This window comes from Rousettus aegyptiacus, unplaced genomic scaffold, assembly GCF_014176215.1.
Source record: "Rousettus aegyptiacus isolate mRouAeg1 unplaced genomic scaffold, mRouAeg1.p scaffold_m13_p_2, whole genome shotgun sequence".
Lineage (NCBI taxonomy): Eukaryota > Metazoa > Chordata > Mammalia > Chiroptera > Pteropodidae > Rousettus > Rousettus aegyptiacus.
The window spans coordinates 174394743-174406672 of NW_023416295.1; the positions used below are offsets into that span (position 1 = coordinate 174394743).

The 11930-nt window shown below is 65.7% G+C and overlaps 1 protein-coding gene across 8 annotated transcripts in view; it reads left to right on the plus strand.

Moving 5' to 3' along the window:
• PRR5 (proline rich 5) overlaps positions 1–11135 on the plus strand; it is a 47945-nt gene extending 36810 nt beyond the window's left edge. For 7 of the 8 annotated variants that reach the window (XM_036237645.1, XM_036237649.1, XM_036237643.1 and 4 more), the window contains 5 exons: positions 145–202; positions 4613–4704; positions 5060–5200; positions 8623–8758; positions 10211–11135. In XM_036237645.1, the coding sequence (XP_036093538.1) occupies positions 145–202; positions 4613–4704; positions 5060–5200; positions 8623–8758; positions 10211–10662 (879 nt within the window). In that variant the 3' untranslated portion in view covers positions 10663–11135. The remainder of the gene's footprint in view (positions 1–144; positions 203–4612; positions 4705–5059; positions 5201–8622; positions 8759–10210) is intronic. The other variant, XM_036237647.1, reaches the window with a different exon arrangement.
• Positions 11136–11930: the final 795 nt, after the last annotated feature.

The window sequence follows — 11930 nt, forward strand, 5'->3', positions numbered from 1 at the left end:
GCCTCTCATTAGTGATGGCAGCTCACAAACCAGGCCTTGCTCAGCAGGCCCCTCCTTCTTGGACTCGTGGGGGCCCTGCCCGCCAGGCCCCCCACCCCGGGCACCCCTGGGCACCCAGTGACAGCGACTCTGTGTGCTTTTCAGAACCAGCTTCTGACGAAAGGCATGGTGATCCTGAGAGACAAGATCCGCTTCTATGAGGGTGAGTCTGGCCTGGTGGCCGGGCCCGAGTGCCGGGCCACACTACCTGCCGGCGTGGCTGCTGGGCGTTGTGGCCAGTGCCCCGGGGTGGTGGCACCACGGTGAGCCCTCAGGACCCCTGGCACTGCCAGCCTTGCCTGGGACCCCAGGTTCTGCGTGGGCACTGTGGCTCTCTTGAACAGGAGGACTCGGAAGGGGCAGAAATATGCCTTAGGGGCAGGAGGGCCAAGAGCTGACCCCAGGAGGGGACCTCGTTGGGGAGAGCACCTGCCCACCACTTGCTGGAGCCCAGGAGGGCCAAGAGACGTCCACCCCACTGCCCACAGCGGACTGGGAGACCCCCACCAGGGTCTCAGAGGGCTGGAGTCGAGCTGGCTTAGGGCAGAGGTCGCCCCAATTCTCCCGAGGGCAGAGGCTGGAGCGGGGAGCTGCCACCTGGTCGGGGTAGCCCACGCGGCCCCCCGCAGGGCATTCTGGGCCCACTTCCTCCTGTAACAACAGCCTCCCGGTGAGGCCTCGGGGTCCTGTTCCCGTGTCGTACCGGGGGGCAAAGCCATGCTGCTGGGGGTTTATCCACGGCCACACCACAGATGAGGTAGCCGTGGGGCTGGGACCCACGTCGGCCTCACGCCAGGGCACGCACTCTGCCCGTGTGGAAGCCAGCGAGCCCCGGCTGGCCCGCGTGCCGCTCGGGCCCCAGCAGGTGGGGGAGGGTCCTGACCAACAGCCCTCTCCCCTCCAGGCCTGGAGCCTTAGGGCGTGCCAGGTCCCGACACCCTTGGGCTCCCGTGGGCCCTGGGGCGACAGCTGAAGTGTGCGCCGCCTCGCAGCAGTGACCTGGCATAGGGAGAGATCGACTCAGAGGAGGACCCAGCTCGAGCCGATGCGGCTTTGCTGAGGGCCCACTGTGTGCCAGGCCTGTGCTGAGTTCAGGTTCCGTGAACATCTGTTGAGCACCTACTATGCATGGGGCCCAAGTTTACTCGGCTACACTCCGTCCTGCCTCTGCTAACTCACTGGATCCCCCAGCAGCCCTACGAAGGATGTACCGCTGTGCCGCCACTGGACATGTGGGGAAACTGAGGCACAGAGGACGTCAGTAACTTGCCCAGGCCACGCGGCTGGCCCGGCTCCTAGGCCTGCCCTCTTTTCTCTCTTGCTCCAAATCCTGGAGTCCTCGCTTTGACCCTGGAAAGAAGGGGCACTGGCACGTTTGACCGAGGGGAGGACTCAGGCCTGGCACACGCCAGGTGAACCAGAGCTGCGTGCCCATTTCTTCTGCACCTCCCTGGGCACGTCGGGTGAAGGCTGCCGAGGCAGGAGCCCACGAAGGGCCGTGAGGACCTCGGACGTGGGGGCCGGGGGTACAGGCCATCGGCGTTTCTGCGCCAGCCGGCAGGACAGGGTGCTGAGGGCTTGGCACCTGGCAGAGATGCCCTCCCACGCCCTCTCCTGACTCGGCGCATTCCGGCAGGGCCTGCGCCTCCCACCGGCTCCGGCCCAGGGGAGCTGGGCTGGTCCAAGCAGAGGAGCTTTGTGCGGCTCGGTCGAGGCTGCCCACAGCAGCCTCGTCTGCCAGGCCGCCCAGCAGGGCATGCCAGCCCCGTGCGACCTCCCCAGGCCTCAGGAACAAGCCCAGAGCCCCAGGCTGGCGGCCAGAGGGCCCGGCGCTCAGTCTGTATCCAGCCACAGACACGTCATTTCCCTCTGGCCGCAGTGCCCCACCCCAGCTCCATGGCGCTCCGTCCCTGGGCTCCGTCTGTATGAGGGTGTCAGGCCCCAGGTGGCCCTGGGGACCTGGAAACGAAGGAGACCCGGCCCCGCCCAGCAGGGGCTCACAGGCAGCTGAGGACACAGACGAGGACCAGGTGGTGAAAGTCCAGTGTGATGAAGTCAGGGTGAAGGGAAGCCCTGGGAGAAGGGATTGGACCCACACTGGCAGTCAGGGAGGGCTGCACGGAGGCAGCGGCCCTTGAGTAGGGCCTCAAATTGTGGTCAGTCGGGAGGTTGTCCGGCCGCCGTCAGCCCACACAGTGGGAACGATGACCGGCCCCATGCCCCGAGAGCAGACCCCGGAGCCTCCGCCTTCCGCCTCCCACCACAGTTTGAGCCCCAGGAGAGACTGGCGCCTCCAGCCAGCTGTGCCCTCACCAGTGCCTCTGCTGGAGGGGGCGGTGGCCCCCGTGGGGTGGCCCCACGCCCTCTCTGCCTGCTCCTCAGTGGAGCCCTCGGACATTGGCCCCCAAGCCAAGTGGTTCTGGGAAGGAAGCCCGGAGGCCAGCCTGGAGATGGAGGCCCCTCCCCGGGACCACGTTGGCGGCGGCGGTGGGTGGTCTCCACGGCGGTGACAGCGAGCGCCAGCTGCGGCCAGGCGCACCCCTCCGCAGCCAAGGCCCGCGGGCAGAGCTGTCCCTGAGGTCTCCCCGCGACAGGAGGCGGCCTGAGCCCCGTCAGTCGCTCCGCTCCCCAGGGCCCGCAGAGGGGGGCCGCCGCCCGGGTCCTGCTGAGCATCGTCAGGGACGTGCCCCGCACCGCGGCCCGCCGCCCCCAGCCCTCCCTGGGCGCCTGCCACGCGGCGTCTCCCAGCCCCGTGCGTGTGGGGCGGTCGTCCTGCACATCGGACAGGGCCCCACTCAGGCCCAGGGCGCGGGGCTTCCTCCGGCCCCACAGCGGGGCTTCAACCCCTGCCCCTGACCGTCACCCCTGACCCCACCGCAGGCCCCAGCAGAGGGCCCGGCCAGCGGCCGAGGTCCCGCTCCCTGGCCCCAGGCAGCGTGTGGCTCCGGCCGAGCCTGGGCTCCGTGCTTGACGACATCTGCTTCCCGCAGCATTTCCGCCCCGGAGGCTGGAGAGTGGCCCGTGCTCAGCCGGCACCGGCCTGGCCCGCGCCCAGGGCCACCCCGCAGCCCGGGCACTGAGCGGCCTTTCTTCCTGCCGGCGGTGGCGGGGACCTGAAGGGACCTCTGTGTTCAGGCAGAGCCTCTCGGGCACTGCCCATCCTGCCACCGACCCAGGTGTCCCCCTGGGGAGAGCTGGGGGCTGGCCGCTTGGCGGGGAGCCCAGCGCCAGCAGACAGGACAAGCAGCGAGGCCGGACCCCCTCACTGGCAGCTGGGCAGGACTGGGCCTCCTGGGGCCGCCCCCGCCAGCCCCGCCTGCCAGAGCCCTGGCGCCTACACAGACCTGGGGGTTTTACCAGCGGGGCGAGAGGGGCCCAGGGCCCAAGGCCCTTGTCCGGCCCCCTTGTTCCCATGGAAACCCGCAGCGGACAGGCCTGAGCGGTGCAGCGTGGGAGGCCGGCCAGCACAGGGGTCTTTCCCACCTCACCCAGAGACACCCAGCCCACCCCGTTTTCCTGCCAGTCCGGCTGCTGGGTGGGAGCCTCGGCATCATGCAGCGGGGTCTGCAGCCCCAGCAGCCCTGCACCCCAACTCCGCTCTTCCCAGTGGAAGGGCTGAGGGTTCAGCACTTTGCATTTCCCAGGGGATCCCAGTTTGGGGGCACCTCGGCTGCCCCCCACCAAGGCTGATCGCACCGTTTTCCCAGGGCCGGCAGAAATACCTGCAGGGCTCGTCCAAGTGCCGGCTTTCCACACCTCTGCTTTCACGTTCACACACCAGGGATGTGGGTCAGCCTGGCAAACCGTGCCCCCAAATCAGCCTGGGTAGCACCTCCTCCAGGAAGCCCTCCTTGCCTGACCGTCTCCACCTCTTCTCCCCTTTCCCACCTGGGGCACGTTGCTGCCGTTGGATGGTCTCCCTGGCTCCCCACGTCCCACCTCAGGCAGCCTGGGGTGCCAGGGGCCCCCGACCCTCAAGAAAGATCCGAGCCCCTCGGAGGCTCAGTCACCCCTCGCCGCTGTCCTCCTACATTGCTGTTCAGCGTCCTGCCTCTCTGTCGCGGGATGGGACCGGGGCCGTTGGGGGCTCGCCTGGATCCCCAGCATCAGGCCTGGCACGGTGTGGGTTCTGTCGATGTCTGCCACAGGACGTAGCATGTGGGCAGAGGAGAAGGGAAGGGCGGGCGGGTCCCTCTCAGCTGCTTGGCAGCGTCATGAAGTGACTCTTATGGGACAAGGCTGTGAGCCGAGGCTGCTGCTCGGCGCACCTGTGTGGGTCCAGCGTGTGGGCGGGGGTGGGAGCCAGCACCCAGCACCCACGGCCCTCCCTCTCCCCCAGGCTCTCTGGGCTCGTTTCGTCCCGTCGGCTCTCGGGGTGGGCTCTGTCGCCGTCCCCTTTTATTAACGAGGAAGCTGAGGTACAGGAAGGTTGAGCAGTGGGTCTAGGGCCTGGACCCCAGCCCTCAGCTCCTGGGGCCTCCTGTGGATGGGAGAGATGACTTCTGACCTGGGAGGGCGTGAAGTGCCTGCTGAGCCCATCGGGACAGGCAGTGACAGCTCCTTGTGCCCACAGGACAGAAGCTGCTGGACTCGCTGGCAGAGACGTGGGACTTTTTCTTCAGCGACGTGCTGCCCACACTGCAGGCTATTTTCTACCCGGTGCAGGTGAGTGGCCCCGGCAGCTATGGGACCCCTGGGCCCCCACGTCGGCCCTCCCTGGTCTCACTGCAGACTGTCCAGCCCGAGGATGGGCACCCTCCTGGCCCTCGCCGCCGTTACGGCTGTGTGCACCTGGGCACGTCCCGGGACCTCTCAGAACCTGTCGCCCACGCAGGAGATGGGAACGAGGACAGCTCCCTCCTAAGGGCTCGATAAAGCCCAGAGCAGCACACAGTAGGGCATGCCCAGCACATAGTGGGGGCTCTGTGTCTGACACCAAGCCTCTTCTTGCCTGAGGGTCAGCGGGTCCATTCTTATGCCTGGCCCCAGAATGGGGACACGTGGTGTCCTGTGTCTCCAGGGCAAGGAGCCGTCGGTCCGCCAGCTGGCCCTGCTGCACTTCCGGGACACCATCACCCTCAGCGTGAAGCTGGGGGACGCGCTGGCCCGCGCCCACGCCCGCGTGCCCGCCGCCATCGTGCAGATGCTGCTGGTGCTGCAGGTGGGTGGCTCCGAGGAGGCCGCGTACCCGTGTCAGGGGCCCCCGCGGGAGTGTGGGCACAGGCCGGACGCGGGCAGATGCTGCGCCTCGAGACAGGCTCCCCAGGGGAGGGCTCTGAGGTGAGGCTCTGGGGCCGCGTGACTGCCCAACGGGGCTACTGTCGGGGGCAGGGGGACCTGGACGAAGACGTGGGGTCGGGGGGAGGCTGGCCTCAGCCGGGTCCCACGGGAGCCCGGGAGTGCGAACTGGACCAGAGTTGTTCCCGGTGGGCAGGGCTGGCCTTTACGCCCCTCGGTCAGTCGTCGGGGCTGTGGGCCGCCTCCCCCCTCTCCCCACAGTGGTCCCAGACATCTCTGGTGCAGAGCGCTTTCGTCCACGAGGGCAGCTCGGGGCCCGGTGGCGGCGGGGGCCGCTGCGAGCTTTTTGCAGCCACACCCCCAGCGGTGGGGGGCGAGCACCCCGTCCAAGACAGGCTCTGACAGGCCACCACCACCCCGCACTGCGGACTGCTGCGTGCCGAGCCCTGTGGAGGGCACAGCACTCTCCAGTTGGCCGCCCGTGAGGCCAGGGCAGGTGGTCTTCAGCCGGCCCGTTTTAAAGGTGGCGATGTGGAGGCCCCGACAGTAACCAGGGCAGGATCCTTGGCTCGCCCGGGCCCAGCGGGCTTCACCCTCCTGGTGGCGGTTCCGAGTCCCCCACGCACGCGCACGCCCTGCTAACTTAGGGTGCGTGACGGCACGCCTGGGGCCCAGGCAGCCGCTGAGTGTGGAGGTGTAAAGTGTGGGGCTGCAGCGGGTGGGAGCTGTGGTCGTCCTGGCAACTGCGGGGACCCCAGGCCGTTTTCAAGGGCTTTCAGGGCAGACCTGGCTGGGACTTTGTCTCTGGGCCTCTTTTCTCGTCTGTGTGATGGAGTGAGACCACCTACCTGGCAGGCAGGTTCAAGGATAACGGAGGAGTTGGGGAGGTGCCTCTGGATGGCAGCCACGGGACTGGGGCCGAGGAGTGAGGACCCATCTGCATCCCGCGAGCGTACCCGGTGCTCCGCCAGGCTAGGTGGCTGCTGCCCCCTGGTGGCCACTGTGTCCCAGGCAGCTTCCTGGGCTTGGCCCCATGTTCCCCAGACTGTCCTGGCCCAGTGGGTGCGACCCCCAGACACAGCCCTTGGCATTGCCTCACCCCCTCCCACCCCTGCCCACACTTTGAATGACCTTGTCCCAGCCCCCCAGTGGACTTGTCCCCACTGTTTTTGAATCCCAAATAGATCCGAAGTCACAGCTGCTGGTCAGCATATTTCGAGGGCCTACTGTGTGTGCCCTGTGCTTCACCGCAGAGTCACGGTTCCTTCTCACCGTGTCCCCAAAGCCAGGAAATGGCCGTGCACCTCAGTGCACACAGATAACACAGCCCCTGGCCCCCCATCTCCTCACTGCAGTGGGGAGCAGAGACCGGGTTTCGTAAACGAATTCTAGGCATGAAAGGCCGTAAAGTTCATGAAATGCGCAGCGCGACTCAGCGGCGTCTTCCTGTCTGCGTCGCTGTGGCTGGAAGCAGGGACAGGTCCATGCAGGTCTGGGGCCTGTCTCCGCAGGGGTCTCCACTGACGACCCCTCTCTCGTTTCCGGTGTCAGTAATTTGTGTCTTCCCTTTTTTTTTTTTTCCTTAGTTATCCAGACTAGAGGCTTATTGATTTCATTGACCTTTTTTAAAGAGCTAGCTTTTGATTTCATTGCCTTTCTCTATTGATTCCTTTTTTCAGTTTCATTAATTTCTGCTCTGACCGTTCTGTTCTCCAGCTTATTTCGGATTTAAGTTGTTTTTCTTTGCGCGGTTTCCTGAGATGGAAGCTGAGGTTACCAATTTTAGATCTAACTTAATATATTCACTCAGTGCTATAAGTTGTCCTCTTAAGCACCACTGTCGCTGTATTTTATAAATTTGGATAAGTTACGTTTTCGTTTCCATTTATTTCAAAATATTTAAAAATGTTTCATGAGATTTCTCCTTAGACTCGCGTGTTATTTAGACGTGAGTTGATGAACCTCCATGTACTTGCGGACTTTTTGGGTTTCTTTTATTGATTCCTGGTTTAAGCCCCTTGTGGCCTGAGAACAGACATCGCTTGTGTGATTTCTATTTTTCTTTTTTTGATAAGGTGTGTTTTATTGCCCAGAATGTGGTCTGTCCTGCCAACGTTCCACGCGCGCTGGAGAATGCATACTCATTCTCCCGCCCGCACGAAACAGTCTGTCGCTGCCATTCACGCCCGGCCGGCGGGCGGCGGCGTCGAGCACGGCGATGTCCGCGCTGCTTTTCTGCCCCGCGGACCTGCGCGTTGCTGCGAGCGGCACCGAAGCCTCTCGCCGTGAGAGCGCGTCCGCGTTCCGCCCCGCAGCCGCTCCGTTGTTTGCCTCGCACGGCTTGGTGCTCTGTTCTTGGGTGCGTGGTAAGCGTCGTTACGATGTCTCGGAGAACTGGCCCCTTTTCATTATGCGGCGACCTTGAATCCCTGGGACTTTCCGTGGTCCGGAGCCACCCTGTCTGACATGAACACCGCTGCTCCGGCTTCCTGCCGCTGAGCAGTGCCTGGCACGCTTGCTCCGCCCTGTCTGGTGCATCTACGTGTCTTTGTAGACAAAGTGGATTTCTCATAGGCAGCGCAGAGTTGGGTTCTTTTGCTGTCCTGAGCTGTCATTTAACACAAACCTGAGCGGCCTGTTGAGGGGTGATGTCTTTTATTCATTCATATGTCATTCAGTAAGCACTCACTAAACGCCTACTGAGTGCTGGCCCTTTGCTGGAGGGTGCTGGGGACACAGAGCTTGCCCCCCAACACACATCCCCCCAGTTAGCAAGGTCAGGCCGTCCTGTGGCAGCCTCGTTCCTCAGGCTCTGGGTGGAATGACACCGGAGGAGGCAGAGGCCCCCGCAAGCCCTGGCTGAGGGAAGCTGTCGGGGAGGAGCTGAGCGGGACCTGGCAGGGATGGTGGGGCGGCGTGGGGGGTAGGGGCAGGCTGCCCAGCCTGGACGTGGCCGTGGCCTGGCCCCACGGGCGGGATTTCCTGCCTGCAGGCCTCCACGGGGCGAGGGCATTGGCTCCGGGTGGATTTCCCAGCAGGACTGGCCAGTGCGGGGGTTCTCCCCAGGGGCAGAGTGCAGAGCGCAGGGTGCCCAACCTCACTTGGCCACAGGGCTCTTTTCCACTGGGCACTGGTCTCCCAGACCGACAGCCACTGTGGGCATTGGGCAGCCGCAGATGGTGTCAAAGCCAGAGAGTTACTCAGGGAGTTTTGGCGGGCACTGTGCTGGGGGCCGGGGGCCCCTGGTTGGGGGTGGGTATGTTTGCGGTGGCTTCGAGCTCAGCCCGCCGGGTGAGGAAAACGCACCAGGCCGTGCTGTGACCCTGTCCCCTCACCCCCTCACAGGGTGTGCACGAGTCCCGGGCCGTGACCAAGGACTACCTGCGCCTGGAGATGCTGATCCAGAAGGTGGTGTCACCCTACCTGGGCACCTACGGCCTCTGCTCCAGTGAGGGCCCCTTCGCACACTCCTGCGTCCTGGGTAGGAGTCGCCTGGGCCTCGGGGGGAGCAGGGTGACACTGGACCCATCCGCCTCTGCCCAGGGGCCCGGGCCTCCCAGTGGACAGGCCGCGTGCTGGGCCCTGAGCCTAAGGAGATGGGCCGCCTGGAGTCCCTTCTTCAAAGGCTGAGGGGGACCCACTGGGCAGACACCACAGTGGTGAGGTGGCAACTCCCTTGGGAGCCCAGCAGTGGCTGCTGCGTCCCCGAGGTGGACACAGCTGTGCGCAGTCCTGAAAGTTGGGGGTCGGCCAGACAAAGGACACAGCACATGCCAGAGCCCCAGAAATCCTGGCTTCTTTGGCGACTCACAGGAGAGGGACGAGGTTGGGGGCGGGTGGGCGGGGCGTGCGCAGAAGCCAGCCACATTGCCCCTGTTGGTTCATTTAGCAATGCAAACCGAGCACCTACTGTGCGCCAGTGCCTGTCCTTGGTCCCACCAGAGGAGGCGACCAGCGAGTGCACAGTCCCCAGATAGGTCCCCCAAGGTGGCCTGTGCCCAGCTGACATGGGGGCCATGGGCGGGGAGCTCAGAGAAGGCCATGCTGGGAGGTGACTGCCAAGCCAAAGGGCCAGGAGGAGCCAGGCCTGGGGAGAGGTGTAGGAAGAGCGCCCCGGACAGAGTGGACCCCTCACCCAGGGTGCTCACCCCCAGCTGGTTAACATCTGCCTGCCAGGTACATCGCAGCGCAGGTGGGTCCCTGGCAGGTGGAAGACTTCGATGTGGGGCTCGGTGTGACTCTGGGACCCCCAGACCCAGGAGGGAGCCTCTTCCCACCTGGGAAAGTCCTGAGCTGCTCACCGTGCTCAGTTCTGCCACCTGGTGGTCACTGTGGAACTGCATGGTCCTGAGTGGAAGCCTGAAACTTCTCCCCAGGCAGCCTAGGCCACCATCCTCATCCTCTCCTGCCGCCAGGGGCTCCCCGCCCACCCCACTCAGAGTAAAACCCCAGCCCCTCGCTACCTGCCCCTTCGCACTTACCACTACCCGACGTTCAGCCCACCCCTCCCGCACCCACGAGGACTCCAGCTCTGGGGACCGGCTGTGTCTGTCCAAGATAGTGCCGGCACACAGCCAGTGCTGAGATTTGTCGACTTTCCCCAGGTGACGGGACTGAGGCACGCGCACAGGTCACTGGCAAGGTGCACATCAGAACCTGGGCGGCTGGCTTCGGTCCCCCTCCCAGCCCCGTCCAAGCTGAGAGGCGGGGCCGAGGAGCCCAGCGTCAGCGGGGGTGGGGGCTGCATCCCCCTCGCAGCTGCAGCAGCCAGGCCGCGGGGCGGGGTGCACGGCCGGCGCCCCCGGGCGGGGCCGCCTGGCATCTGGCGGAAGGAAGGGCCTGGCTCGCCAGGGAGCTGGGTTTGCGGGGCCGCCGCCCCGTGCGCATGCGCGTCCCGGGCCTCCGGCGCCTGACGCCTGTCTGTCCCCTGCAGAGAAGCACCTGCTGCGCCGTTCCCGCTCGGGGGACATCCTGGCCAAGAACCCGGTGGTGCGCTCCAAGAGCTACAACACGCCGCTGCTGAACCCCGTGGCAGAGCACGAGGCCGAGGGCTCGGCCGCCGGCACCACCGGCGTCCGCAGGCACTCGGTCTCCGAGATGACGTCCTGCCCCGACGGGCCTGGCCAGGGCCCCACGGGGGACTTCGGACCCTCCCCGGGCCCCCAGTCGGGGCCCTGCCCCAGCAGACTGTACCCCCCCACGCAGCCCCCCGAGCCTGGCGCAGCCCACGGCTCCCCGCCCTCGTCCAGCCCCGAGAACCTGGTGGACCACATCCTGGAGTCGGCGGACTCGGACTCCGAAGGCATCTTCATTGACTTTGGCCGACGCGGCAGCTCCGGCGCCTCGCAGTTCGAGGGGCCCGGGGGCCGGCAGAGCGTCGTGTGAGGGCCCCGCGTTCCCGCCGAGCCCGTGACTGCGCCCGCGTGGTGCGTGCGTGTGACAGTTTTTTACGCTGCCTGGTCCAGTCCCCGGTCAGCCCTGGCCACTTTGGCATTGCTCTTTCTGTTGGAAAAACCATGGACGCCCCAGCCTCGGCACTACTGGGTTCTGGGGTGTCTGCGTCGGGGGTCCCGCCTGCCTCGCACAGATGGCCAGGCGCACCGGTCAACCTCACGTGCGTGGGGCGGGCACCAGCGCCCGCCCACGGCCACACCCACAGTGGCACAGCCAGGCCCCCAGAAGGACCCCCTGCAGCAACGGGGGTGGGTAGCAGACCCACCCGTCCCCCTCCCCACATACCTCAGGCCACAACATGACCTGCGGGTGACTGTCCCAGACCCCCGAGCAGCCGGCTCTAACTGCCGCGGTGGCCGTGGACAGGGAGGGGGTGGAATGTGGAATAAAACTTGCCGACCAGCCCCTGGCTCCCTTCATGCCCCGCCCGCAGCCTGAGACCCCACCCACCCCTGGGGCCTCCCTCCCCCACTCCTGAGGGGCAGCGTTGCTTAGTTTCTCCGTCCCATCCTGACAGAGGGGCTGAGATCCCCAAGGGAGACGCTGGAAAACACAACAGCCTCTCAGACGCCGTGGGGACCCTAAGGGGTGGGGCCTGAGTGCGGATCATTGGCCCCAAGCATGGGGGTCCAGCCCATGCCTCGTCCCCAGCAGGAGCACTGGAGCCTGGAAAGGAGGCAGGACTTGCCGGATCCCCCACTGCCAAACTGCTGGCGAGGGGGGGTGACACCTGCTCTTCCCACCCCTGCAGCTGTGTGACCCCCGGACAGGTCGCACCCGCCAGCTCCGGACTCCAGTTCCTGACCTTTGCGGGAGGAGGGCTCGCCGGCTTGTCCCCATGGTGGCATTGGTGCATTTGCAAAGGCCTGGGCTCCTTGGCCTCATCCCTCAGACACACACACACTCAGGTTCCGGCACGCACGCGTGCACGGCCCTGGGTACGCAGCCTCCCTGCCCCACCCCCGCGAGTTTCCTGCACGAGAGTCATGAACCTTCTTGCCAGCTCCCGTCCCCCCAGAGTGCCCTCCTGTGAAGTCATCTGACCAACCGCAGGTCGTCTGGGGTGCTGCTTGCTTTTCTGCAGCCCGTGGTCTGCTCGGGGCGGTGACACCGCAGCTCGCGGGACTCGCATGAGTGTGTGTCACACAGTCCTGGAGGCTGGGGCCTGAGGCCGGCATGCCAGTGTGGCGGGGTCCGGT